Source organism: Callithrix jacchus, chromosome 5 (genome assembly GCF_049354715.1).
Source record: "Callithrix jacchus isolate 240 chromosome 5, calJac240_pri, whole genome shotgun sequence".
Taxonomy (NCBI): Eukaryota; Metazoa; Chordata; class Mammalia; order Primates; family Cebidae; genus Callithrix; species Callithrix jacchus.
In genome coordinates, this window is record NC_133506.1 from 136,793,930 (window position 1) to 136,821,512 (window position 27,583).

At 63.1% G+C, this 27,583-nt stretch overlaps 2 protein-coding genes across 30 annotated transcripts in view; one reads left to right on the plus strand and one right to left on the minus strand.

Moving 5' to 3' along the window:
* Positions 1-8,978, plus strand: part of BAIAP2 (BAR/IMD domain containing adaptor protein 2) — a 78,342-nt gene extending 69,364 nt beyond the window's left edge. For 2 of the 7 annotated variants that reach the window (XM_035302035.3, XM_035302036.3), the window contains exons 13-15: positions 871-905; positions 3,256-3,301; positions 8,524-8,978. In XM_035302035.3, the coding sequence (XP_035157926.2) occupies positions 871-905; positions 3,256-3,283 (63 nt within the window). In that variant the 3' untranslated portion in view covers positions 3,284-3,301; positions 8,524-8,978. Of the gene's footprint in view, positions 1-870; positions 906-1,348; positions 2,831-3,255; positions 3,302-8,523 lie in introns of those variants that run through there. The other 5 variants (XM_035302031.3, XM_035302032.3, XM_035302033.3 and 2 more) reach the window with 3 other exon arrangements.
* Positions 7,487-27,583, minus strand: part of AATK (apoptosis associated tyrosine kinase) — a 46,474-nt gene continuing 26,377 nt past the window's right edge. For 2 of the 23 annotated variants that reach the window (XM_035302024.3, XM_008997886.5), the window contains exons 2-15: positions 26,147-26,280; positions 22,967-23,111; positions 20,478-20,557; positions 19,879-19,997; positions 19,659-19,746; positions 18,637-18,770; positions 17,218-17,302; positions 17,020-17,141; positions 15,546-15,695; positions 12,551-15,173; positions 12,284-12,434; positions 11,812-12,000; positions 9,491-10,980; positions 7,487-7,940 (exon numbers count right to left, since the gene is read on the minus strand). In XM_035302024.3, the coding sequence (XP_035157915.3) occupies positions 10,940-10,980; positions 11,812-12,000; positions 12,284-12,434; positions 12,551-15,173; positions 15,546-15,695; positions 17,020-17,141; positions 17,218-17,302; positions 18,637-18,770; positions 19,659-19,746; positions 19,879-19,997; positions 20,478-20,557; positions 22,967-23,111; positions 26,147-26,280 (4,061 nt within the window). In that variant the 3' untranslated portion in view covers positions 7,487-7,940; positions 9,491-10,939. Of the gene's footprint in view, positions 10,981-11,518; positions 11,646-11,811; positions 12,001-12,283; positions 12,435-12,550; positions 15,174-15,545; positions 15,696-17,019; positions 17,142-17,217; positions 17,303-18,636; positions 18,771-19,658; positions 19,774-19,878; positions 19,998-20,477; positions 20,558-22,966; positions 23,170-24,446; positions 24,475-26,146; positions 26,281-27,583 lie in introns of all 23 variants that reach the window. The other 21 variants (XM_035302023.3, XM_008997883.5, XM_035302015.3 and 18 more) reach the window with 17 other exon arrangements.

Consider the following 27,583-nt stretch of genomic DNA (forward strand, 5'->3'; position numbering starts at 1 on the left):
GGTGCTTCACAGCTTGCTGGGTCCAGCCCACCCCATCCAGGGAGGAGACCCCTATTGGCCTGGGGCTCCTCAGCCAGAGGTTCAGTGTGTGGGATGTTGGCCGGGGTAGCAGCCTTGCTCCCAGAGCCAGGCTACAGGGCTGGGCCTCAGGCAGTGGGTAGAGAGTAGAAAACCCAGTTTTCCAAGATGTGAGCAGCCTGGGTGACCGCTCAGCCATTGACCCACAAGTGAGGGGCCCCCAGCTTGACAGCCTGAGCTGAGGCCGCAGGAGGCAAGCTGGAGAGGGCCGGGCTCTGGGCCGTGGATGCCACAAGCTGGTCTCTGTGCTGGGAGAGCCGTGGCGGGGTCTGCACCTGCCCCAAGCCGTGGGCCAGCCCATGTTGGCAGCTAAAGGTCATAGCCAGCCCCAGCCCTACACCTGGGCTCTCCTCCTGGGCAGTGTCACCCTCCCAGGGTCTGTGATGGTACATATGACAAATTTCCAGCAAACTGCAGCTGGGATCTGGGCCTGGGTCCCCTGGCCCAGGGGCCCACCCAGGCATGGGTGAGGTGCTGTAGGTGCCCTGGGGTCAGGCAGAGGGTCCCAGGCGGCCAGTCCTGCCTGTGCTTTGGAGTGTGCCACATGCACACAGTCTGAGTTGGCCGCTGGCTGGAGGAGGCATCCCCATTAATTTGGGCAGTCATCACTTCACCACAGGGACCAGGGCTCCAGGCAGGCCTCTGAGTGCTGGGCCAGGAGATGGGGAGCCTTCCAAGGGAACAGGGTTTGAACCCTGCCCAGGCAGGATCACTGCGGGTATGTACAGGCACCGGAGGGGGGTGACCGCAGCCCTGTCACCTGGCCTGACCTGTTTCCACCTTTGCCCCCAGGGTCTGGAAGACTATGGAGCACGGTCCATGAGCAGGTAAGGGGGCTTTCAGACCTGTCTGTGGGACTGTGGTGGGTCTGCAAGAGGCTGGGTCAGGGCAGGTCTCTCTCTTAGGACCTGGGGTCAACTCTTCTTCCTTTAGGGCCCCGCCTGGCCCTTCACCCCTGCCAGAGCTGGGGACACCCCAGGGCCTCCTGGTCTCTCCCAGTGGCACGGGAAGGCCCCTGGGCCCTGCCCCTCTTTCCTGGCATTGGGCCGGCCCCATTCATGTCAGGCAAGGGCAGGGTTGGGGAAGGTAGCTGAGGCCGCCATTGATGGCCGGGGCTGCAGCCTCCTCTGCCCGCAGCCTGTGCTCCACTCTTGTCCTGGGCCTTCCCTGAGGGAGCTACTGGAAGGGGCATTTCTGGGTGTGGGTGGATGTGCTGCCGGTGGCCAGCAGCAGTGTGCAGCTGGGCAGCCGTCCTGTGCTTTGTTCGCAGTGGCAGCGGCACGCTGGTGTCCACAGTGTGAGGACGCTGACCCCAGGCAGCCGCTGCTCTGAAGAGCTTCCGCGCCTCCCCCCTGGTCTCCGTCCATTTTCCTCTTCAGCTCTCGCTGGTTTGTTCTTGGGTTTTCTTTCCCACCTGCCCCCTGCCTTTTGGTTGGTGACCCCAGACTCTGTGATCCCCCAGGGTCCATGGTGCTGCTCCACCCGCCCTGTGTTCACACGCCCCTCCCCATGTGTCCCAGCCTTTCGAGCAGAAACTGCCAGGCAGGACCCACCCTGCAGTGTCTGTGGCACTCACTGCTTTTCTCAGACTCGCCGTGAGCCAGGTCTAAAGTTTGAAGAAAAAGAAAATTATTAAAAAAAAAAAAAAAAAAAAAGAAAAACAGGAAAAAGCACTTTTTTTTCCTGAAAAACAAAACCCGATCTGCATGGACTCCGGTGTGTGCACCGCTATCTCGCATCTGACTCCCTGGCGCACTGGCCTCTGTCCGGACGGGGAAGGTGCTGGAGTCCCTGGCTGCCCTGGCCCCCGTCAAGGGCTGCACAGAGAAAGGGCTTATGCCAAGCTCAGGGGGCCTCCTGAGGAAACCGGCCACTCCTGTGAGGGAGGCCGGGCCCGGGCACCCGAGGGCTTCTCCCTCCGGACGCCAAGGGCCAGGTGTACATAGAGCAGAGAGGCAGGGTGGCCTTGCCTCCTGTTGGGCACCGGCAGGAGCGAGGTCCGGGACAGGCACTGCCCGGCCACACATGGACATTCCAAAGACCTCCAGAGACCACCCCACCCCCATATTCGTTTGACCAGCCTTGTGAGGGCATTGAGGCTGCCCCGGGCTACCTGGCTGCCAGGACAGGGTGTGTGGGCTGGGCCTGGCCAGGGGAGGGCAGCTCTGGGCACGCCACACCCAGGCCTCCCACCTGGGAGAAGCAGGCGGTCCCTGCCTGGTTCTTCCTAAACGCTCTCGTCTTTTTGTGTGTCTTGGTGACTTTGGAAACAAACACAGTGGACTCACTGGCTACTGGTATTGTCTCTTCACACACTGAACTCTGGGGAGTGGGTGCAGGCACAGCCCAGCCCCGCCCGCCTGCCTGCCGGTGGGAGCCCCGGGAAGCCGAGATGCTCCTTTATCTGATGTGGTTTAGCAAAAGCCTCCCGCACAGCTCCCCGCAGACTGGGACATGGCTGGTAGTGTTTGTGTGGGAGCAGCTCAAGCCGCGGACTGCGCGACATTAAGGAAAACATGGCCGGACCGGGCCCTGTGTAGAGACCCTTCCGCGCTGGCGCTCCCGCTGTGCTAAAGATTTCAAATCCAGGGGACTCCATGCTCAATGGATGAATGTAGACACAAAACAGCAACACTTGTATGAAGATGTAAAGTGCTCAACATATTTTTTCCTGTTTCCTTTCCTTTTTTTAAAATCGGAATTGTGCCCTGTACTGCAGTTACTTGTTGGAATAAAAGTTTTATTTATTGCACAAGTTGGGTATGGACCTCTTTCCCAGACCCGGCGTGCGTCTGGGCCATGGGGGCCCCGCTTCGTGCCCGTTTCTGCCGGGTGGTTTCTCGGCACTCAGTCGTCTGCTGGAATAACCGGGGCTTGCAAACCGTGCCAGCCTAGTGACAGTCGCTCACTCTGACAGAGTTCTGGGGGGCCCGTAGCCCCCGGGGAGAGTGCGGGCTGCCTGCGGCTGAGGCAGGTTTCTGGCTCCCTCTGGGCCTGTGAGCGAGGCAGGCTCTGCAGGCGCTGTCCATCTGGGAGAGCTGGAGCCCCAGCCATGTGCTGGCTCCACGTGCTCTGGGGTCCTAGGTCTCCTCCAGGCAGCTTGCCCGTGGCCCCCTCCTCTGCGCCGAATCCTCAGACCCCATGCCGCCTCCAACTGAGCCTTGTGTTTCCTTGCAGCGCTGATGTGGAAGTGGCCAGATTCTGAGCCGCCTGACTAGAGTTAGTAAGTTGCCTGACATTCTCGTGTGGTCAGTGGCCTCTCCAGCAGCTCTACACCGGTCCTCTGTCCTCAGCCACGCAGCCTGGGTGGGGAAGGCCCAGCTGCCTGGTGGGGCCGGGGGTCCGCTGAGCCTGTCTCTTGCTCTGGGTGTCGGGCCTTCTCCTCTCCCGGGTTCCCTCCTTGGGTTCATGGTCTCCTTCCCACCGCCATCTTGGAAGCTTTTGGGCTCTGGCTGGCTGTGCCCGGGGCTCCTCCCACTGTTCACTGTTGAGTGTAGCTCTGGCCCTGACCCTCTATCTGGTCCTCTCCTGCCCTGCCGGCGCTTGGTTACAGTCAAAGGGTGACTGGCAAGGAGCTAAGGGCCGGGCCTTTCCCACCTGACCTGCAGCGCCGGCTTGGGCTCCTCTGGGTGTATGCCTTTGGGACTGTGGTTGGGGTCCTGGGGACAGCCTGGGGGAGCTCCATGGCCACTGGGGCATGCTGCTTCTGTCCCCCAAGCCCCACAGCGTGGTCCCAAGACAATGCAGCATCCTGTCTGGCTCTGCAGACCTGGAGGCCGCTGGGTCCAGGTTGGAGCTGATGCTCATTCCGGGGCACTGGGCCTCTATGGCTCCAGTTCCAGTGGGACTCTGGAGTCGGAGTCTGAGCCTGTTTCCTCCAGAGTTGAGGGGGTCACTTCCCTGGTTTCCAGTGTATACTTGGGATGTGCCAGGCTGTGCAGGAGCAGGCCCTCTGCCTGTGGAGGGGAGGGGACCTTGCCCACACCTTCCAATCCCCAGCACTGGTGTCTAGGCAGGTCCTGCTTCCCACTACCCTCCTGTCCCCAAGCTGCTGGGAGGGTGACTCTGCAGAGCCAGTGCCCGCATCCTTCACAAAGGACAGCAGTCCCCAAGTCTCCCTGGTGGTCACAGTAGGCATCCCGGCCCATGGGCAGCCAGGCCACAGGCAGATCAGTGACCCCGTCTTGTGTCGCTCCCTTTCTGTAGTTGAGATTCAGGACGAGTTCTGGAGGTTTGTAGAAAACTGCTCCTGAAGCTCCAGATGCACTGCGCTGGTCCTGGCCGCTACCTTGCCTTCCTCCTCCATCTTCCTCCCTTCCGAGACCCCCACTTCCCCAGCTCCCTCTGAGCTGAGGGGGCTGTGCTGCCCTTGCCTGGTGAGGCTTGGGAGGGGTGAAGGCTCAGAGGTGAGGCTGGCACAGCCTCTGTCAGGGACCACATCCCGTGGAGGAGGGCAGAGACCCACGCAGCAGTGCCAGTAGGGCGGTGGTGCTCATCTCAGCTCAGCACTGCTCCCCAGCGCCAGGGGTCAGTCTCCTGGCCACACCATCAGCCTGGTCTGACAACTCAGCTGGGATTGGGGGTGTTGAAAGCCACTTGCGGTTGGTCAAGGGACTCCCCCAGCTGTCGCCACCCTGCCGTGCCCCAGCTTTGGGCCCTGGGAAGGGGGTCTTGGAATGAGAGTGAAAGGCTGAGCGCCCCTGGCCGCTGTCCACACTCCTTGTCAGTGGAGGCCCAAGCACTCACGCTGGACTGGATTCCAGAAGGGCCGACCTTTTGAAGACACGGAGGAACAGTTGACCTGGAGGCGGCAGATCAGGTGCTGTCCACCCACTTTTGTTCTGGCGGCGCCTAACTGGTCGAAACACACTTTGTGATGGCTCTGTTTCTTCTCGGCATCTTTCTGTTTCATGTTCAAGTAGTTGGTTCAGGAAATGATCCTAGGTAGCTGCCCACATTCCAAAGCGCACCTAGGTTCTGCGGGGCTGCAGTGGGCAGCTGCTCTCCCGCAGGGAGCTGGACTCGGGATAGGATCCCTGAGACATGCCGAGAGCCACCCATGGGCTGGTGGGGGGATCCCAGCCCCTCAAACTCCAAGCTGTGAGAGACTCCCTGACCAGCTCCTTCCTGGCAGAGGTGCCCACGCCCAGCCCTCCTGGCCACAGCTGGTTCTGTGGCGCTGGCATCCACGCCTTGTGTAAAAGCTGCCAGTTGGCTGGGCACAGTGGCCCATGCTTGTAATCCCAGCACTTCAGGGTAAGCAAGAGGATCTCTTGAGCCTAGGAGTTCGAGATCAGCCTGGGCAACATAGGAGACTCCCGTCTCAACAAAAAAAATTTTTTAATTAGCCAGGCATGGTGGTGTGCCCCTGCAGTCCCAGCTTCTTGGGAGGCTAAGGTAGTTGGTGAGGTGCTGGTGGGAGGATTGCTTGAGCCTAGAGGTAGAGGTTGCAGTGAGCTATGACTGCGCCACTGCACTCCAGCCTGGAGGACAGAGCAAGACTATCTCAAAATAATACAATTTAAAAATTACAAAAGCCACTGGTCACCCCTGCGGCCTTGCTTAGGAGGCTCTGATGGGTGGCTCTCAGTGAGGAGAAAGAACCCAGAGCCTCTGTATCCTGAGGCCAGCGCCCTGCCCACCTCGCAGCTCCCCGAATGCAACGCAGGCCTCCTCAGGGCCATCCATTCTTGGATGTGTCTGGTGACTTTCTTGGATGTGCTGGTGGTGTCACTGGGTTGTTGGTGAGAGGTGCTGGTGCTGTCACTGGGTACTTGGTGAGAGGTGCTGGTGGTGTCACTGGGTACTTGGTGAGAGGTGCTGGTGGTGTTACTGGGTACTTGGTGAGAGGTGCTGGTGCTGTCACTGGGTAGTTGGTAAGGTGCTGGTGCTGTCACTGGGTAGTTGGTGAGGTGCTGGTGGTGTCAGTGGTTACTTGGTGAGAGGTGCTGGTGGTGTCACTGGGTAGTTGGTGAGGTGCTGGTGGTGTCACTGGGTACTTGGTGAGAGGTGCTGGTGGTGTCACTGGGTACTTGGTGAGAGGTGGAGGTGCTGGTGTTGTCACTGGGTAGTTGGTAAGAGGTGCTGGTGCTCACTGGGTAGTTGATAAGAGGTGCTGGTGCCATCACTGGGTAGTTCAAGGCACTCACTGCCCAGGGCCATGTCCTACAGGAGGTAGGGCCTGGCACATATCCTCTGGCAGGGACCAATGTCTGTGGCTTCCGCACAGTGACCTTGCAGTGGCCTTGGGCTCTGAACTTTGTCACATCCTATTGGCTCAGTTAGGCTCCTGCCCTCAGCACAGCCGAGCTCCCAGCAAGCCTCTTGGGTGTCTTTCCCAGATGGCTGGGAATGGCGGCCTGGCAGGGGAAACAGGGACACCCAGCCCCTCCATGTGGGCCTGCTGTCCCAGCCAGCCTTGGCAGGCTCTGGCCTGCGCTCTCCCCTTTCCGCTGACCCTCCTGTCCCTGTCAGGCTGAGACTGACACAGTATTTGCAGCCCCAGCCCCACAGTCCTCAGCCACCAGTGTGGACAGTTCAGCGCGCTCCACCTGGTCCCAGTGTTCTGGGAGACGAGAAGAGAAAAGTGCAGGTTAGAGAACAGCCTGCAACGGTGGGAGAACGTCCTAACCCTGCAGCTCCCCAGCGGTTCCGCCTGCCCATGTGCTTTTGCTGCCGACTTTCTGATAAGAATGGGGTGTGAGTCGGGCAGAAGTGAGAACCACTTGGCCACACTGCCCTTGGCTCTGGTCTGTGCGAGCTGCATTTCCCCTTCTCTGGAAATCCACATTTCTTTTTTTATTTTTTGAGACAGGGTCTCACTCTGTTACCCAAGCTGGAGTGCAGTGGTGGGAACACAGCTCACTTACAGCCCCAATCTCCTGGGTTCAAGTGACCCTCCCACTTCAGCCTCATGGAGCTGGGACTACAGGCGTGCACCACTATCCCACGCCTGGCTGTTTTATTTTTTTGTTTTGCAGAGACCGGTCTACTTTGTGCCCAGGCTGGTCTTGAACTCCAGGGCTCAAGTGGTTCCTCCTGCTTTGGCCTCCCAAAGTGCTGGGATTCCAGGCAGGAGCCACCATGCCCAGCCAGAGCTCCCTCCGGACCCTGGGCCTGGGTGGAGACTTAGGCCACAGAGCACTTCCCTAGGAGTGAGTCTAACCTGGCAGGGAGGCAGGGCATGGACAGATGTCACTAATGGAGGTGGAGTCCTCACCATCGGGCCCCAGGCAGCCCCTACCCAGGCCCCCTGAAGGCGAGAAGCTGCACAGATCAAACCTGAAGGAAGCCAGGGATCCAGCATACCCTGAGGCGCCAGCTCGTTGACAGTAAATCAAAAGATCCTTTCAGTGGGGTGCCAATGCTCAGATGCCATCTGGGAGTCTCAGAGCCTTCCACAGTCCCATCAGTCTCTTCCGCATACTTTATTAAAAACTCACAGTCTGAAGTATTTCAGGGTCTTAGAAAACATACAGTCCTCAGGAAAGCTTAGTGCAGGAAGCCTTCTGCATCTTCCTGGGTAGCCAGACAGAGCCCTGCCTGCCTGCCCCAGGGTTGCTCCCGGCTGCCCGGGCTCCTGTGGACGCAGCTGTGCCAGAGGTGACTCCGCTCCAGGTAACGGCTCAAGAGTCTGAACGCAGCTTTGCCAGAGCACAGTCCCATGCTTGCTGCGCCTTCATGTCCATGTGCCATCTGTGCTGTCGTCCTGGGAGCTGCCTGACACCCCCATCCTGCCTGTGCTGTCCCTGCCTGAGGGGTGGGGACTCCAAAGAGAACGGCCCAGGAGCCCCGTCATCCGTGCTCATCTTGTTCCATTTCAACTTCTTGTTTTGAATCCTATCTGTGCATCAGCTGTGGCCCTGGGGATATAGAGGAGGGTGTAGCACCCCTGGGGTACAGGTGACTGAGTGGGCTGGCCAGCTGCTCTGCAGGGGCCACAGGTGTCCATCTGCAGCCCTGCAGGTGCTGCAAGCTTGACCTGCCTTTCTCTGGATGCCCCCATGCCAGAGCCCGGTGCTCTGCCAAGCTGTGTCCCTGGGTGTGGGCCTGGCCTGGCAGGGGGGCCACCAAACTGATGTGCACCCAGTTTGGGGCTGTCTTGAGTCTCTAGCCTCAGTGGTGATATCCACCCTTCACTGGGAGGGTGCAGCTGCCCTGCCCACCCATGCTGCTGGGAGGGTGATGGATCGGGGTGGGGGCACCCTGCCTCATCTAGGGCACGTAGGGTGCGCAGAGGGTGGTGGAGCTCGGGGGTGAGGCAGCCTTGCAGACAGTGCCTGGCTCTGCCTGTACGCCAAAGCAGCTTCTGTTGTCTGTGAATTCTGTGCCGACACTGGACCATAGGGGTCCAGCGTGGGGATCCCTGGGGCATCGGGCAGCCCAGGTGGCACAATTCACCCATGACTCCTTCCTGAAATTAAAACTTGTTTTCTCTTCTCTCAGGAATCCCTTCGCCCATGTCCAGCTGAAGCCGACGGTGACCAACGACAGGTCTGCCCCCCTCGTCAGCTGACGGCCACATCTGCAGCACTGCCCATCCGGTGGCCTCCCCCCACCCTCCCATGTAGCCTGTTCTGTCGTCATTGTGCGTGCCTGTTTAGGGAGCACCCAGCCCCTGCTGCCTGGCATGCCCCACTTGAGCCTGGGCTGGGTCCCAGCTGTTCTGGGCAGGGCCAGGCAGAGTGGGGCACAGGCCCCTGAGAGGCCGAGACCCATTGGCTGCGCTGTCCAGGGCCGAGGGGCTGCCTCTTGAGGGTACACACCTCTGGTCACATGGCCCTGGAGCCCTGGGCTGCCCCTGGGTCTAGGGAGGCTGTTCAGCCAGCTGGTGGCTGGGGGCGGGGAGCCTGGCTGCCATGCTGCTTCCTCTGTTTAATAAACAGGCTGCCCCTCCTGGACCAAGTGTGATCTGTCTGCCCAAGGGCCAGGAGGCTGGGAGCACCAGGAGGGAGAGCCCGCACCCTGTGGCTGGAATATGAACGTCCCATAAGCACGTAACTCCCTGAAGGCACGGCAGCCGTGCCTAGAGTGTGGGGCCTGGTCCCCCTCCCCATGCCCCTCGGTGGGGCGCTCCTGGGTCTCTCACTCCCAACGGCAGCATTAGGGGGCCTCCCCGGGCCCCTTCTGCCTCTGGGCAGGCCCCAGTCTCCTCCCTGCCTGACCTCCCATCCAGAGCCTGGCTGGCCAGGGCCTTCCAGTGCTCTCCTGTGGCCAAAGGTGGGGTGTCTGTCAGGTGCTTGCTGGCAGGTGGGAGCTTGCTCACTCCCGAGCTCTGCCCCAGGACTCCTGCAGGCACTGGGGAGCTCTGTTGGAATTGGGGATTTTAAAATTTCATTATCAGGTCTGTGCTCTTCAACACTGTCAGGTGAAATACAGTGTGGTGAGCTGCGCTGGTAACAGTAACTCTTACCTGGGGATCAGTCCCAAGCAGAGCTTGCTCCTCACAGACCCTCTGAAAAGGGGCTCTGGAGCCCCCAGCCCGCCTGCAGCCACTCATCCCTCGGACAGGAAGCTTCGGGGTCCGACTTCCACTCTGGGCCCAGGGACAGGCATCGAAGGGCAGGGAGGAAGCCATCCCAAGAGGCTTGTGGCTCCCCTCTCTTCGCCTGTCCCTACCAGGCCAGTTTTGTAGGCAGCAAGGGAGACCCGCAGGGTCTGCATCCCCGGTGCCTGGGCATGGTAGTGCCAGAACACCGTCCCCTCCAGCAGGGCTGCCCAGGATGGTGGGGGGAGGGGCGGGTTCCTACCCCAGCCACAGCACAGCCCCACCTGTTCAGGACTTTATCTGCAGACCTCAGAAGAAAACACACAAAGGCTTTTTTTTTCTTAGCTTCATTTCTCTTAAAAAACAAAAAAGGAACAAGAGAACATTGCACCAACATCCTAAGCCTCAAACAAAACATGAAAACAAGTCCCCTGCAAAGCAGCAAAAACCTGACATCTCTTTGGCAACAGTAACTTTAAATCACCCCATTTCCACTCGCTCCAACCACAGCAGTTACAAAAATACTCCCTGTTCTGCTCAACCCAGCTCACAGCCCTCCCCACCAGCCCTCTCCCTGCAGGCAGGAGTCCCCACAGGTACGGCCCCACTCTCCTTTGGCAGCTGGGGCACAAGACCGGGCAGTGCCCTGCAGAGGAGAGCTGCTCGCACCATCCTGCCAATGGCACCTCTAGAACGGGGCCTGCAAGGCAGGAGTGCAGCCCGAAGGCCCCTGCACCCCTGATCTTTTTGCTGCCCCCCCCCCCCCCCCGCCCCGTGACCACAGCAGGGCCCAGGCAGGAGCAGCCCATTCCTTGGGGATAGGGTGGCTCATAGGCCTAGCTGAGTCAGTGAAGGGAAGACAGCCATGAATTTTGAGATATGGGCAGCGGAAACAGGACTGATACAGGGGTCCATCCAGGGCCACTCCTTGCCCTGAGCCACCAGGAACCAGGCAAGAGTAGAGGCTTGTGGGGGAGAAGAGGCTCAAGCCTGCCCATGCCTCATCCTGTGAGCACACTGGAGGAGCCACCCAAGGCCAGGTGGCTGCATCAGCAGACAGGGTGGGGGCCACCCAGGGGCACTGGCCCCTCTTGAGAGAATGTGTATAGACACCCACTGTGGCTCCAGGCACCCCCAGGGGCTAGCAGCAAACCCAAATGCCGGCGAATTCTGTCCTCAGGGTGAAGCATGGTCAATCTGTCGAGGGCCCAGGGCCTCTCAGCTCACCAGCTTCTCCAGGACAACGCATGGGGCAGAGGCACCCGAATGTGCTGCCACCAGGACATGGTCCACACCTTCCTGGTCACCATCTTTGCTGCTGCCTGGCAGGGGCTCCGGTGATGCCAGCCTCGAGGGGCGGGAGCTTCCCACGTCTCAAGCCTCTTTACTCTCGCCCACGGCACCTGTTGCAGGGCCTGGCAAGGAGGACAACAGCGTCCTGAGACCCCATGGCTCCCACCTGGCCTCCAGCCCTGGCCCACATACAGGCCGGCCAGGCCCCCTTCCCTGCAGCAGATCTGGCTGCGCCTAGGTGGGAGGTGGACCCATTTCTCCTACTCCTGCATCGTTGTACCCAGGCCAACAACGCTCAGCAGATGCCTCCAAGTTCTCTTTTACTGAGGCCCGAACAGGAAGGGGATGGTCAAGATCATGCAATGGCCTCCTGATGACCTGCCTGCTTGTTCGGCCACCCCGCACCAGGGGTGAGGCTGATAGTTCCACCTGTCCCCTAAGGCTGCAGCCACAGGGCAGGGTAGCTAGGGAAAGGTGGGCTGGGAGGGGTGGAAGATGGCCGGGGCTTCTCCGAGGGGGTGAGAATGTCAGGCATCAGGCATGTGGGGCGGGGGCTACCCCCGTAGGGACACCTGATAGAGATGACCCATCCTGGGGCTGAAGCAGACAGTGGAGGGGTGTGGCCAGGAGCGGTGGCTCAGGCCTCCAACAGGATCCCACCTGCTGGGTCGGGGATGGTTTGGGTCTGCTGGGGCTTCTGGCTGGGAAGATTCTGGTGGAAGGGGCTGCAGCAGATCTGGGGGGTAGGGTCAGGCAGGAGAGCCAGGTACAGGCACCCAGGGTCCTGCTGGAAGGGAGAAGGCAGGCACCTGAGGGACAGGTGGGGTCCAGGCTAGGTCTGGGGCAGGGAAGGAGCTGCCCCATCCCGGGACCCAGACAGAGGGGACCCGCCCTCAGAGCTCTGTGCACTGCCTCGCACGCGGCCCTCCACCGCAGTCTCGCCCAGGCCTCACCTTTCACGGACTCGGCATCTGAGTCGGACACGTGCGTTATGGAGAAGCGGGACGCAGGCGCTGGCGACACCGTGAAGCGCGAGAAGGGCGCGAGCGTGGCCGGGGAGGGCGCGGCCGGGTCCAGGGTCGTGGCAAAGGCTGCCTTGGCTGACATCAGCGGGAAGTCGTCGTCCCACGTGAACCCACCACCTGCAACCCGAGTCACTGCGTAACTGCCGCTGCAGCTTGGGGACCACGGCTCGGTCCCGCTCCCACAGTCATGGGCCTAGCCCCGCCTCCCGTGACGTCACAAACACAGGCCCCGCCTCCCACGCTGCACGGACTGGACCCGCCTTCCATGACGTCACGGGTCCAGCCCGCCTCTACGATGGCGCGGGCTCCTGTGCGCTGCAGACCAGGTGCGCCTTCCATGACGCCATTGGCCTAGGCCCTGCCTCCCATGACGTCACGGGCCAGCCCCGCCCCTGCTCACCCTCTCCAGCCGCGGAGCCCTGGGGGGAGCTGTCATCAGCCTGTTGCTGCGGGCCAGTGGCACTGGGAGAGCCGAGGCTGCCCATAAGGAATGTAGGGGACGACTCCTTAGCGCCTGGGAAGGGCTCCCCGAGCTCCCGGGTGGGGCTTTCCTGGAGGGATCAGAAAACACCAGGTGGCTCGGCCGCCAGGAACTGCGGCCACTTCCACCTCATCCTGCAGGAGCATGACCCCAGCCCTGGGCAGACCGCAGGCAGCGGCGGCCCACCTGGTCGAAGAGGTAGACGGTGACGTCGTCGAAGAAGGACACGGCCTTCTTCTTGCGATCCAGGTCCTCGCAGAAATCCTCGGACAGCAGGCTGGGCATCTTGAGCAGGCTGCGCAGGTTGCGCGCGCTCTGGCTCTCAGCCACCACGACGGGCACCGCAGGTGCCTCCTCCTCACTGTCCTCACTGGGCTCCTGGACGCTGTAGCAGCGGAGCTCCTCATCAGACTCGTCGCTGTCCTCACTGTCCTCCTCTTCCTCCTCCGGCCGGCCCTCCAAGGCCACAGGGAGGGTGGGCAGAGCCAGGCGGAGGGGGGCTCTGGGGGTGCTTGGGCCCCCCATCCGCTTCTGCGGGGCTGGCCCTGACAACAGTCCTGGGGCCCCCTGGAGCTGAGAGCTGTCGCCTTCGGAGCTCAGTAGAACTGGGGTCAGCAGGAAAAACTGGGAGCCGCTGGGGCTGGCCCCAGGCGGTACGTCAGCTGGGTCTTGGGGCTCCAGAGGCTCTGGGCCCAGGCCGGAGGTGCAGGTGCTGGGCTCTGGGAAGGACCCTTCCAGCCGCAGTGGTGAGGGCAGTGCCTCCCCGGGGCCAGAGCCCTGTGCCTCCCTGGGAACCCCAAGCCCAAGGGAGGCCTGCATAGACGGCTGCCCAGCACTTGGCAGGCCCAGGTCTGGCTCGGGAGCTTGGTCCCCACTGCACTTATCCTCTGGGCTGGAGGTGGCCTCTGCCTCGGCCTCTAGGTCTGAGAAGTACGCCGAGTCTCGGTAGGGGTTCTTCTCGCTGAGGCCACTGAGGGAGGCAGAGAGCCGCGTCTCGGGCCCAGGGCCCTCGCTCTCCGAGGCCAGCTCCCCAAAGGCCTGGGGCTCACAAGGATCCTGCGCCTCCTTGAACACAAACTCGGGGGACTCGTAGTTCTCCGTGTCATACCCACTGTCCAGCGCTCGGGGCTGCCCTCCAGGGGGGCCGGTGGCTGATGGGCTGAAGACCTCATAGCCACCGTCACTGGCTGAGGACGGGATGTCCAGAGAGTCCAGGGAGTCAGGGGTCCCCACCTGCTTCTGCAAAGAACGGAAGGCTGGCACTGCATCCGGCCTCTCGGCCTGTGGGCCATCGCTGGATGTGTTGGTGAAGACGCCCGAGGTGGCGTCAACCGTGTCCTCATCCTCCCTGCTGGGCACCTCTGCCTCAGGGGAGTTGTTGCTGCCATTCAGGGCAGAAGCCGGCTCGGTGACGGACACCTCGCCACCAGCAGCAGGCCTGGGAGAGTCAGGCAGGGCATCAGGGGCACTGGCCTCCTCCGAGGGAAGGGGGGCTCCCTCCTTGGATGGGGAAGGAACAGAGGGAAGGGGCAGGTGGGGTCCAGCAGTGCCCTCAGCGTCAGTGGCAAGCTTGGGCTCTGCCTGGGGTTGGTCACCCCCACTACCGGCTGCTTCTGTCCAGGAGGTTGTGGCCAAACAGGAAGCAGGTGCCAGGCCCTGAGGGCATAGATGGGGGAGGCTGGGGCAGTAGCCTGGCTCCTGGGCAGAGGAGGCTGCCTGCAGCCCACGCAGAGGCTCCCCAGGGTCCGCCGGTTCGGGGGAGGCCCTTGGCATCTGCTTTGGGCTGGGGCAGCCGTCAGTGTAGCAGCCAGTGGAGCCCAGGTCCCAGGACTCTGGACAGCGGCTGCCGCTGTTGTTGTTGGCGGACACGTTGGAACGCCAGTGTCCACGCTGGGTGGCAGTGTGTGCTCCCACCTCCTCCAGCTCCTCCTCACCAGGCAGCGGCAGCGGTGGCGGTGGCGCCGCCGAGCATCCCAAGGGGGACGTGCCCAGTGGGTCCTCAAAGAAGGGCGGGCAGAAGGTGGCCACACCCCAGTCTGCATCCTTGGCTCCACCCTCTGCCAGCCTCCGGGGCCCCGCCGAGGGTGAGGGTGAGCCTGAGGGGCAGGGAGGGTCCTGCGCCAGGCTTCTGCGAGGGTAGTGGTCACCACGGCCCCAGGGGATGTCGGCGGGCGGCCCATGGCCTAGCAGCGGCTCCGTGGCCAGCGAGGCCGCTGCGCTGCCGTCAGAGTCATCCTGGTCCACGGGGGTACGGGCGCTGGGGGCGCAGCCCGCACAGTCAGGGTCGTGGCTAGCAGCGGGCGCGGCCTCCTCCAGGCGGATGAAGTACTCGCTGCCCAGCGAGGGGCTGTGCGCGCTGAGCACTGGCACCACGCCTGGGGGCGCGCTGTCAGGGTCGGGGGCGCACAGCTCCTGCAGGCGCGCGGCGTGGCCCGGGCTCGGCATGGTGGGGAAGGCCTCGGCACCGCGGCCCACCTCCCACTTGTACTCGAAATTGAGGCCTCGGCTGGTCTCAGTCACCGTCAGCACGTCGTCGCCGTCTGCGTGGAAGCCGTCACCCGCAAACTGCTCTAGCAGTGGGAAGGACGAGGCGGTGGCGAGCTCCACTGCCCCCGCCAGTGTGAGCCCTGCTGCACCGGGCCCAGGCCCCACACCGCCCCCGCGGGGCCGCAGAGCTCGCCAGCGCCGCTCGAACTCTTCCTCCGCCTCAGTGGCGCCCTTGGCACACAGGTAGGACAGCAGCAGGTGCACCTCCTCGGCCGTGGGCCGCTGCTCTGGCTGCAGCCAGCAGAACTGCATCACCTCGTACCTGCGAGGAAGTCCCACAGGGGCCACGTCATAGGTGCCTCTGACCGGGAACGCGTGGGGGGGGGGCAGGAATCGGGTTCCCCTAACTCCCAGTGCCTTGGGGGCATTAAGGACATGTCCCACTTAATTCAGTGATGCCCCAAATCTGCCAAAGCAGGCCCAGCAGCGTAGGAGCAGGAGCTGGGCTGGGCACTTCCCTCAGCCTTCCCTCCCTGCACACAGGGGTGCAGAGGTGGTGGGTGGAGGCCCTACCAGAGGGGAGGGGAGGCCAGGGAGGGCTGGAAATCCAGGGGGTCAGGGTGAGCCACCTCTATTTGGGGATCAGGATACCTATCTCGGCCTGGCTATCCCGGGCAGGTGGTAGGGCCCTCACCAGCGGTCCGACAGGGTCAGCTGCAGCTGGGGCTTGGGCAGTTTGAGCTGCTGCTCCCGGACTGTGTATGCCAGCACCTGCTGGTCCGAGTGCTGTGGGTAGGGCTGCTCGCCCAGCTCAAAGAGCTCCCAGATCGTCACGCCCAGGGACCTGCGGGGTGACAGCTGTGAGCCGGGGCCAGGCATGGCCTGCCACAGCAAGGGCCACACGGGACCCCCAGGGCACCGAAGGGGCAGCTCCCGCCATCACACCAGTGCCTCAGGACCAGGGCCGGGTCCCCCCCCCGCCACCCCTCCCTGAGGACAGCCCTTCCTTTCAGCAGAGAACGTGCGCTGGCCAGGCCCAAGCCCAAGCCCAGCAGCTGTGGAGCCTGCACAGAAAGGCTGGGCTGGCCACTCCACTTGCTTATCCACTTGTTCATTCACTGGCACTTGAAGGCCAGGCACTACTTGGTGGGGGAGCTGGAGGGCAGGCGTGAAGCCCGAAAAAGGACAGGGCAGGGCCCACACCTGGAGGGGACTGAGGGAGGGGAGGGAGGAGACGGGTCAGGCAAGTGTGGGCAGGGAGGGGAACAGGCAGGGATGCACAGCGCATGCAGGCGGGTAGGCAGCTAGGGTCTCCTTCCCATGGGCTGTGGCCTCCCCTGGCTGCTTTGGACCCTGGCTATCCCGAGAGGCTGCAGGGTGAGAAAGGTGATTTGCCAAGGTGTCATGGTGGCCTTGGCCAGAGCCCTGTGATGAGACCCCAGCGGTGGGCAGGCCAGGAAGGGGCACCTTTGTGGAGAGGTGAGGATGGGAGGAGGGGCAATGTCATGATGGGGCACAGTCAAGTGTCTTGGGGAGGGGGCCTGGCCTGTGGGTCCAAACTCTGAGAGTTCCCCAGGACCAGAAGGCAGCCAGACTGAAGCCTGGAAGTGGGAGAAGCAGCAGAGGTAGGTGAGGGTAGGAATGGTGCCCGCCCCCGGGAGACCACTCCCTGAGCAGCTGGATCCCCCACTCCAGAGGCTGCACCAGGCTGGGCACTCAGGATGGGGGCTTCCAGGCTGCAGTTGTGAGATCCCAGCACCCCTGCCCTGTCACCGCCTCTGCCTGGCACACCTTGACCTACACTGCTCTGAAGGCAGCCAGCACCAGCCCTGACCATCTCCCCAGGGACAGGTAGATGTAAGGACCCCTAGCCCAGGACAGATCCCCCAGCAATGGTTAGAGTGGCCTTTTGACCCTGTACGTGTGCTCTGACCTAGCTATGGATGGATGGGTGGGTGTCAGCCCAGGGGTCCCTGGTACACCCTGTCAGGATGGTATCTCCACCTGTCTGGGGTTGCCACCCAACCAGCCACTTGGACCACTGGTGTATGGCCACCACAGGTGGCTCCAGCAGCCCCCACGACCTCACTCCCTGTGGCCACAGTTTAATACAGGTGGGCGGGTGACACTCGGCCTTGCCCCCATGGCCCCACCAGGGCCACACTCACCACACATTGCCACTCTTGGTCTGGTCCACGACAAGCAGGTTGCTGTGTACCTCGTCCACCAGCTCGGGTGCGATCCAGCGCAGAGGCACCCACAGCTGGTCGGCGGTCACAAAGTAGTCCTCCTGTGGGCACAGAGCCGGGTCACCCCCGCCGGTGCGTGCCCCACCCCTGGCACCCAGCCCAGCCTGCCCCACTCACTCTGTACTTGCAGTGAGCCAGGCCGTAGTCGCCTATCTTCACGGTCAGGTCCGCCGTGAGCAGGCAGTTCCGCAGGGCCAGGTCGCTGCAGGCAGGGCAGGGGCAGGGTCGGTGGAGTGTGCCGGTGAGGGGGGAGCGTCCCCACAAGAGTCCTTTGCCAACACCTGAGTGGCTCACAGTCCAGGTGGGAAGGTGTGTTGGAGACACTGCCACTCCCACCCCTGCCCAGGGCCCTATCCCTGTGCCCAGCCCCGAGACCTGGGGCAGGACTGTGTGTAGACCTCACGTGTTCCAGTGCAGACAAGAATGGGGCGGAGAGAGGGGAGAACCTGCTGGAATCCACCCCAGACCCGTCCACGCTTCTCTGGGGCCAGCAGCCTGCTGGGCTGCCCTAGGAGCACTCCCTCCAGGACCCTCTTCCCAGCCCTACTACACCCTCACCCTCAGCTCCCTGGGAGGTGGGAATTGATGGGGAAACTGAGGCCTGGAGTGTCCCAGGGATCCTGCCAGCTGCCAGAGTTCAGGTTCAGGGTCCAGCCCTGCCACGCCCACTCAGGGCTGGAGCTCACTCTCACCTGAGCCACCAATGGCCCCAGGATTCGGGAGGGTCTGCAGAGCATGGGGGTTACCCCCGGTATGACCTCTGACCCAGCCTGCCTGGCGGGTGGTCATGTGGGTGTGAGAGGGCACAGGGTACTGGGGTAGACAGTACCACACCTGCCATATTACACCTGTGCTCAGGACTCAGGGTGCGGACAAAGCCCAACCCAGCCTGTCCCTCCCCACGTAAAGCCCATGTCTGTACCAGGGGATTGCTACAGGGCCAAGTGTCCTGGGCCTATGGGGTGGGGCTGGGGGCAGGGCGGCTGGGGCACAGCAGGCAGGTCGGGAGGCTGGCAGCTGCCCTCTTCAACAAAATCACTGATGCTGGAGTCGTGTGAGTCATCACTCAGCACCAGGATATTGTTGGAGGGGAAAGCCGTGCGGCATCTGGGGCTGGAGGGGCCACATGTCCTTCACCACTTCTTCCAGCATGTCCCCTGGGGTCCCCAGGAGCTAGGCATCCCGGTCTGAGCAGGACAGAACCCTCCCTCCCATGCAGGGCCTGCTAAACCCTCTCTTTGGGGCAGAAGGGTGGTGGCTGACTGCCTCGGGGACAGAGGACAGGCCAGCTTGACAGTACGAGATTTTTCATCTACACCTGTAAAGTGGGTGTCAAACCATCGTCTTCCCAATTATTCAAAATGTCATAAAATCCCTCTGCATAGTGGTCATTTGAAGCTGCATAAGATGGACCTGGTCAGTCCCAGCAACATCCATGAGACAGGACCCCCCTCTGCCCTTCCTTCCGGAGAGGAGCCAAGGCACAGGGAGGGGCCCTGGTCTTGGGCTTCCCAGCATGGCCTGCCCCGCCCTCACCTGTGCACATAGTTGTTGCGATGCAGGTGCAGGATGCCACAGGCCACCTCACAGGCCATGCGCTGCAGGGTCAGAGGGTCAGGCGCCATGGACTCCGCCACCCGGCAGCTCCTCAAGTAGCCCTTGAGGTCCCCCTGCAGAGAGGGGGTGGAGTCACGAGAAGGCTGGGGACTGGCCACCCTAGAGGGTCCCTGCCTACCTCCCCAGCTCCTCCACCCACACCCACAGCCGAGGGACAGCAACTGCCCAGAGCAGCCCCCTGCCCTGCACCCCCATGCCCTGCACCCCCATGCCCTGCACCCCCTGTGGCTGGCACCCTTGCCGAAGGCTTCCTCTACACTACCCCTAAGCCAGCTCTGGGCAGCAGGAGTGCCTTGTCCTGTGCTATAGAAACGCAGGGCCCAAGAGGATGTGCCTGACAGAGCCTGGGGCTGGTGGCTTAGGGTTGGCCAGCAGCCCCTGACCTGCCAAAAGCCCAGCTCCTGGGAGGGCCGATGTCAGGAGCCCAGATGCCAGCGTGCAAGGCCCCTGTCCCAGGGGAAACCAGCCAGGACCCAGCCCAGCCGAGGGCAGACTTTGCTCAGCACGGGAGCTAAGTATGTTCGAGGGAGTGGGAAGTGAGTTGGGGGAGTCATGTGCAGGCCCAGGACTCCAGGCAGTCCGGGAAAGTGGCCAGCCCCAGCCCCTGTGATAAATGCAAGCCGAGGTGGGCTGGTGGCTCCCCAACTGGCCTGGGATGGCTCTTTCTGAACCACAGGGCAAGCAGCTGGCAGCTCCCCAGGGGCACAGAGAGCCCCAGCCCAGACCTGTCCTGTGCCCAGCCCCCACAGCCCCCACAGCCCCTCCCTAGTGAGGCTGGGTTTCCCCCAGGCCTCCTCTGGAAGGCGGTGGGGCAGGGTCCCGGGGTCTTGGCTTTAGGGAGGATGTGAGGCCCCTGGGGAGGGTGTGGCACCAGATGCTGGCAGGGCAAGGGAGGAACCCAGCTCAGCAAAGGCCGAAGCATCCCCCCAGCAGCGGCTCACCAGCGGGCAGAACTCCATCACCAGCAGGTAGGGCGTCACCTCGGCACACTGGGCCAGGCACTGGAGCAGGTTGCTGTGCTTCAGGGCCCTGCAGGAGTGGACAGGCGGCCCCTGACTGGGGAGGGGGAAGGAGAAGGGGAGCGGGAGGCAGCTGCTCAGGGAAGGGTCAGGGGAGGGGACTGTCGGACTGCACGGGCCTTTCTGCCGGCTGGCCTCCCACCTGTAGGGCTGCACCTCCTCCAGGAACTGCATCTGCTCCTGCACACTGGCGCTGGCCTGCAGCTCTTTTACCACCACCTGGGTGCTGCCAATGCCCGAGTTCACCTCCCCTAGGAACACCTGTGGGACAGAGTCACTCGTGGCCACTCCACCTCCGCAAACCCAGCTTCCAGGCCTTACTCTTCTCCCACCCGCCCGGCCCAGCCTGCAGGACGGCCGTCTCCTCCTGTGCCACTCTACTCACTGCAGCAGGGGCTGTGGGTTCTGGACCCTCCAAGTGACCCCTCTGGCTGCCATATTCTGAGTCTCTGTGCTAATCTTCCCCCAAAGTCCCCCACTGCCCTCTCTCTGAGGGTCTGAAGTGAGGAAGAGGGACCCAGCTGTCTCATTTAGGCTGGCATCAGGGGGAGGCCAGGCCAAGAGGCTGCTCCTCTCCCTCCCAGGGCCCCTTCCCAGACACCTCTGACCCCAGGACCCCCTAGGGAGAAAGGGATTCAGCCAGACCCTGAAGACCTCCCCGGGGAGGGGTCCAGCAGGGCCCAGGGCCTTGTTCCTTCTGCCCACCAGGCTGGAGCACCAGCTCCCGGCTGGGCCACGCACCTTCCCAAACCAACCGTGGCCAATTTCCTTCAGGTACAGGAGGCTGTGCCGGCCCAGGTCCGTGGACTTGAGGAGCTGCACTGTAACCAAGCAGGGGGCTCAGGGACCCCGCGCAGACTCCATACCCCCAACTTCCTCACCCAGCCCCTGCTTGGCCAGTCCTGGCGAGCTGTCCTGAGTCCCCAGTGCCAGCCGGCAACCTTGGGGTCACCATCAGGAGCCGGGGTCTCTCAAGAGCAGGGGCAGCTGTTTCCCAGAAAAGCCACGGAGCTGTAGCCTCCATCCAGGCATCTTTCTGGGTAGGTCTGGAGAAGGTGCCTGAAGCCACCGGGAGAGCCAGGCCAGAGACAGCAGAAACAGAAGGGCCTGGAGCCGGACCCACCACATGGGCCGCACCAGGCAGGCAGTGTGGCTGAGCTGGAGGCTGGGGCCACAGCACAGGAAGGGCACTGGCTTGGCCCACCCCACCCTGCTGCAGACTGGCATCCCACGCCTGGCACACCAAAGGCTTCTTTGTTAGGGGCTGCTTGGCACAGCCCCGCACGGAGCACACTGGCCCATTCTCCCCAAGGCCAGGCCGGGTGAGGTCAGCAGGAGGAAGGGTCAGTGAGGCCCGGGAGGAAGGGGCCAGGGCTGGCAGAGCCCACTCACGCCTGCCTACGCCCTAAGGGATTCCCCGAATTCTGCTCCCACGCCAACCACCCGGAGGGCTGATGGGGCTATGTCTGAACCCAGCTCCCAGGAGAACCCAGGAGAGGGGGCTCCTTCCAGGCCCAGTGACCCAGAAAATGTGGAGGTGGTACAGGGCATAACCAAGGCTGTGGGCCCACCGGGTGCTGCATCCTCAGCCCAGCCTGTCTGGACACCCCTCTCACCCGGGGGCTGCAGGCCCTCACTGTCCCTGAGCAAGTATGCTGATGGACCCCCTGACCATGGGTGCTGAGACAGCTCAGAGGCCCTGGCACCAGGAGGCAGGGGGCGGCCATCCTTCTCTGTAGTCCCCAGCGGCTGGGGCCACTGCCCAGACTTCTCCCCCATGACAGGGGGCTGCTCTTCTGGCTTCATCCCGATGTCTCCCCTCCATAGAAGCACATGCCCCCAGAAAACTGAGACCAGAGCTGCCAAAATGGAGAAACAGGTAGCCACTGTCCTCTTCTGGGTCCCTGTCCCCCGACCCCAGTCCCAGGGACAGTGCTCCAGAGATGGATCTGAGAGTCTTCAGGGCCAGGTGCATACCTGCCCCTGGACCCAAGGGCAGTACCCCCTTGGATGGTCCTTGGCAGCTCCCAGCAGGAGCAGCACAGAGCTCCGAGACCCCCACAGACACGTGGGAAGGGCAGAGGGCCTCATGCACTGAGTGGGCGGCTGCAGGTCTCTGGGCCCAGCCACAGATGTGCTCAGGGCAGGACAGGTGTGGACTGGGAAACTGCCCTCCAGATGGGGCAGAGCAGAACGGTGTGGAGGCCCTGGGCCTGAAGCTGGGGGCTTCTCCAGGTCTCAGATCAGTGTGTTGGGCTACTCAGCCCCCGATGAAGGCCAGGCTCTCAGGGCTTAGCCAGGCACAGCTCAGAGCAGGTGAGGTGGCCGAGTGGCTCCACAGTAGTAGCCCCTGGTGCCAGCAGAGGTCCAGCAGGGGTCCCTCCCACTGGCCTGACACCCCTCCTGCCTCTGTGTACCCAGAAGAGCTGGAAGGGAAGTGAGGGGGGAAGCCCCAGGCTAGAAGCTTCGTGGGAGGGGTCCTGAGATCCGATAGCTCTAGAGGGACCCCCGCCCACCACCCAGGCTCCAGGACAGAACTGGGGGTTCCTGAAGCCTGGCTCCCCAGCAGCCTCCCCAGCACATCCGCCCCATGTGAGTGGTCAGCCCGGGACCCTAGGATGGGGGCAGATGAGGGTGTGACAGAGGCCCCACCTGTACCTGCACACTGGGGTCAGCCCCACCCCTCTGCCCCTCCCCCAGCCTGAGTGAAAGGCCCATTCACTGCCCGCCCACGGGGACCCCACCAGTTCTCCTCCTCCCACCAGGCACAATGGAGCCCGTGTCCCTAAGGGCTGGCAATCAAGGGGGCAGGAATCTAGGGTCAAGCATCCCCAGACTGCAGAAGAGCCCCTCCCCCCAGCACATGGCTGTGTCCAGCACCAGAGAGCCCGCACTCCCGCCCCAGTGCCCACCACTGCCCCTGTGCACAGCAGCCCCTCGGGCACAGGAGGTTGGAGGCTGAGGGCTGTCCCGGACCCTGCCAACCCCCAGCTGCCCCCCAGGCCCAGGAAAAAGAGGTACCTGCACCTTTGGCCCCACGGTACAGCCTGGGACGCAGCATGGGGAATCCAGGGCTGTGCACCTTGTCAACCCCACATGCCACCCCAAGCCCTGTGCTGCCCCCACTCCAGAGCTGAGTCCTTGAACCTCCCTGGCTCCCCCAGGCCACACCCAACACCCAGCACCTGGGCCCTGAAGGGAGGTGCCCCGTCTCCCCACCTGGCACTCACCTGAGCGCCCCGGCTGCTTGGCCATGGGCAGGGACACCTCTGTGAGCGGCAGGACATACACATCGGGCCCATTCTGTGCCGTGGTGGCCGGGGAGCCCTGTGCCAGGTCGGCCGAATACTCGTCCCCCTCCGCATTCTCAAACTCCTGCAGGCCGGGCCAGGCAGCGTGAGCAGGGCTTCCCGCAGGCCAAGGAAGGGTGTGGCTGGACTTGGAAAGGTTCCTTTCTTCCAGGGCTGAGCTCCCAGGGCCGTGCAGGAGCCAGTGCTCGCCCAGAGGTGGAGCCCCCACCCCTGTGAGCCAACGGGCCCAGCATTCCTGCTAACTGCCCTCCCATCTGTCTCCTCTTGATGACCCCCACACCCCCCACCAGGGACACAGTTGTCCCATGAGGGGCCCAGGGCAGATCCCAGAGCCAAGAGGACCCAACTCAGACTCCAGAAAGGGCGCGACAAGCTGTAGGCACCAGCGCTTCAGCCTGGCCTCAGTTTCTCCATCTCTCCCTGGTGGGCAGCCCAGGCTGAGCCCCACCTTGAGGCCTGAGGGCCCACGGGCAGGGAACCAAGGGACAGAGATGAGGGGACTGAGGCCAGCTGGCCCTGCCCATCCAGAATCAGCCCCCAACCCCTCTCACCCACCCTCGTCCCCAGCAACACCTCACTCCGGGCCCTGCCTTGGGTCCCACCCTCCCATGGGGCAGCTGGGGGGACAGGAGTTCCAGCACCCCCTGCCCCATAGTCCTGTGGGAGAAGCCACTAAGTGCTCCCACCCCTGCTAGAACAAGGAGCATTGCTGGGTACCTGGGAGCCAAAAGCCCACCGGCCACCTTCACCCTGGGTAGCCCACCTGCCAGCACCATCTGCCCTGGTGGCCCTGGACCTTCACCTGGGGCCGCACCTGTCTAGGGAGACCCCACCCCTAAGTCCAAAGCATGTTCCTGCGCTCAGAGCCAAACTCTGAAGTTCTGGGCGCAACTGAAAGCAATGGCTCCCTGCACACAGGGACAGCCCAGTCCCTGAGCACTCAGTGCAGCCTCTGTCCCTCCCAACAACCCCACTGTGGGGAAACTGAGGCTCAGAGGGGTCAAGGGGCTTCCCGCTAGAGCCTGGCCACCCCCCGGACTGGGGAGTCCAAGGACTGGCAGGTTCAGAGGGAGGGAGGCCACGGCTCCTCACACACTACTGTGACCCTGGTGAAACCGCCCTTCCCTGGGCTGCAGAGAGAGGGGTGGGCAGCTCTATCAGTATCCCAAGGGGCCAGGCCCAGCCTGTACTCTCAAGCACACAGCCATTCAGGGATGGGGGACACAGCTGATGCGTGGGCAACTCTCCCTCCCCAGGACCCAGGAGACCACCCTAGCAGGCTCCGTTTTGGCCCTCCAATCCCAGCCCCAGCCCGCCCCCACCCATATGGGCTCTGTGGAGGGGCCCAGGACACAGACGCCGTCTCTCCCTGGGGTCAGGCCCTGGCTCCAGGCATTACCTGCTGCCCGGGGGCCAGCTGGGTCCTGCTGATGCAGCGTGCGATCAGGTAGCACAGGGTCAGCATTGGGGCTTCCCAGCCCCTGCCCCAGCACAGCTCCCCGCCAGGGAGCCCAGCGCAAACCCTCAGAACCCAGGAGGGAGCCCTGTGTAGAGGCAGGCCTTCCCAGGGGCATGCTGGTGCTGGAATGTTCCGGGCACCATGTTCCTAAGGAGGTGAGAGGGCGCCGAAGGAGGGGCCATGGCCAGCACTTGTGTGGTGCCTTGTTCTCACAGCTCCTGAGGAGGGGCCGCTTACACAATAGCCCCACACGACCCTCCCAGGCCCCCTCCATTCCTGCCGCCCCCCCCAGACCTGGAGGCTCTGGTCTCAGGATCCCGGGAAGGCGCCAGTGGTGCCTGACCTAGACCCTGGCGCCAGCAGGTCAGAAGCACGTCCCCAGGGCAGAGTGGGGGCTCTGGGCAGGAGCACAGGCCCCGTAGCTCCTGGGGCCACAGCTTTGCCACCCAGGCACACAGCTCCTCACTGGTTGACGCGGCCTGGGCACCTCAGAGGGCTCTGGAAGGGTGAACGGGCCACAAATGTGGGCTTTGGAAAAGGCAGAAGCTGAGTTCAGTAGCCTCATCTGCCAGAGCAGTGGGCAGGGCCAGCTCCCCTGGCCCACTCTGTGTCATGACATACCAGGACAGGGAGGACTCTGGGACTGTCTCTAAAATGCGGGTGACATGGCTGGGGCACGGGTCACTTAGTGGGAAGGCGCCCGTGAAATACGGACAGTGGGGGCACTGTGCATACTGCAAACGCCTCCCCCTGCCCTGACCTCTTCTTGAGTGGGAATCTGACCTTGGCCCAGGGGTGGGGCTGACCTCCGTGGGCATGTGGACAACCAGAGGTCCAGGCTGGGTATCATTTGCTCGTCAGCAGGAATGGGACCCATGGAGGATCCGGGAGGGGTGGGCGGTGCTGGCTGGGTTCTTAGCTCCGAGCTTTTCTGCCTGGCCCTCCCTGCTACTCAGACTTACAGCTGGAGGTAGGATGGGGCTTTGTGGGTGGGAGGAGCAGAGCTCGGCACATGTCCCTGGCGAGGGTCTTGGCCCTGGGCCTCAGCCTCCAGAGGGGCAGCCTTGTGAGGCCAGGCCAAGCACTTGGCAAAGCTCCCTAACCAGCAGGCTGGGCTCCAGCACCACACAGCATCCCCTCCAAAGGGTACAAGATGCCCTGGGCAAGGTGACTCTAAGTGGGGAGAAGGTTTCTGTACCAGGAAGCTTGTCTGGGCAGCCCGGGCTTCCCTTTGTGGATTACATCAGCAGGGAGGTGAGGGCCCTGCAGGGGCAGCCCCTCCACCAGAAGCCAGGGGCCTCTAGGGAGGCCAGCCCCTCCCCACACCAGCTCCAGAGCCCGACGCCCCTATAAGGCCATCCTCAGCCTCTGTGAATGCTCACAGGCCCAACCCCAGGCTTCAGGGGAGCATCAGGCCCTCACAGAGGACCTCAGAGTTGGAGAAGCTGGGGCAGGTCCCTGAGGAGGGGCTGTGGGGTTCCTAGGCCAGGGTCCATGTGGTCCCCAGGCGGCCCCACAGTGACTACAGCCACCCAGCAGCCACCTTGGTGGCCCCGGGAGGGAGAGCAGCTCAGGGTCGAGTGGATGCTACAGGCCTCGCTGCGGGATCCCCACCAGTTCCCACGGCCCCCAGGCCTCACCTTGAACCCAATGCTGCCCTTCTTACAGCACAGGCAGGCCAGCATGAGGACGATGACAGCAAAGAGCCCGGAGAAAGACACGGCCACCACGGCAAGGGAGGACGGCCAGGACAGCTCGCTGAGCGGGGCGCCGTCTGCAGGAGAGCAGCGTGGTGAGGGCGGCCTGCTCCAGGCTCCGCAGCCCAGGCTGCAGCACGGGCTGGACCTCAGCACCCTCACCCCTCACCCCAGTGTGGCCAGTGGGTGGCCAGAGCCTGCCATCCTCTGGACACTGAACACTGCTCTGGTCTCACCAGTGGGACATGGGGTTGGCAGAGTGCCCAGCTCCCAATTCTGGGATCATGGACACCCCTTAGAGATGTCAGGACTGCAGGGGACCCCCATCTCCCTCCCAAATCCTGGTCACCCCATATTGCTCCTCTGGGTCTGGGAGGGGGACATGGACTCTGTCAGACACGGGAGACCATAGTGCTGGCTGCTGGCCGTGGGCCAGACTCTGAACAGTGGAAGCCAAAGGCCCTTCCAGCCTCTGAGGTGCGGGGACCCTGCTGTCCCTGAGAAGTTGGTGCTGCCTGTGCCTGGCAGCAGGGCTCCCCATGCCACCTGGTGCCTCCAAGCCATCCCCTTGCCAAACCCACCGCCACGCCGCTCTGGTGCCATTTCTGTCCTGACGACCTTGGGGAAACCCTCTTCTGCAGCTGCTGGTCCACAGAGCTCCTCATCCCCAGGGAAAACTGACAGCACAGCACGCTCCCAGCACCCAAGTCTTGAGCCAAGCCCCACTTCCAAATTAAGACACCTGAGCTGAGCCAGGCTGCGAGGAAGCTCGGTCCCTTTACTGCCCACAGGGTGGCATGGTGGGGCCAGCCTGCCTGTCCCCTGGGCAGGGGAGGGCACACTGAGCTGGTGGCTCCATCCCCTAAGCCTGCCCTGCCCCACCATCCAGCTCCAATCCTTGCCCTTCCCCAAGAGCTCTGTGTCCAGCTGTCCTCCACTTGGCCCTGGAGGTTTTCCAGCCACCCCCAGTGTCTCTTGCCACCGAGCACCTGCAACTTCTCAGTTCCCAATACCCCTCCAGACCCCATCACCTAGCCCAGCACACCCCCAGGGGGTGGCCATCCCTACCCCACTGGACAAGCCAGGAAACAGGGTGTGCAGGGACCTGGCTGCCCAAGGCGGCCCAGCTGACCTAGTGTGCTCTGCCAGGGCTGCAGGCTACTGGGGCATCCAGGAAGGCTGCCTGGAGGTGGTGTGAGCTAAGATGGTGAGTGCAGCCTGGGCTTCCTGCTCAGGTCTCCAAGTTGTTCCCACACCCACACAAAGGGAAGAGGAACCCAGGGTGGCTTGGAGTGAGGACCAGACAGGGCTGTGGGGATGGCGGGGCAGAGGCAGCCAGTAAAGCAATACCGGGTCACCGGGGCAGGAAACCAGCTCTGC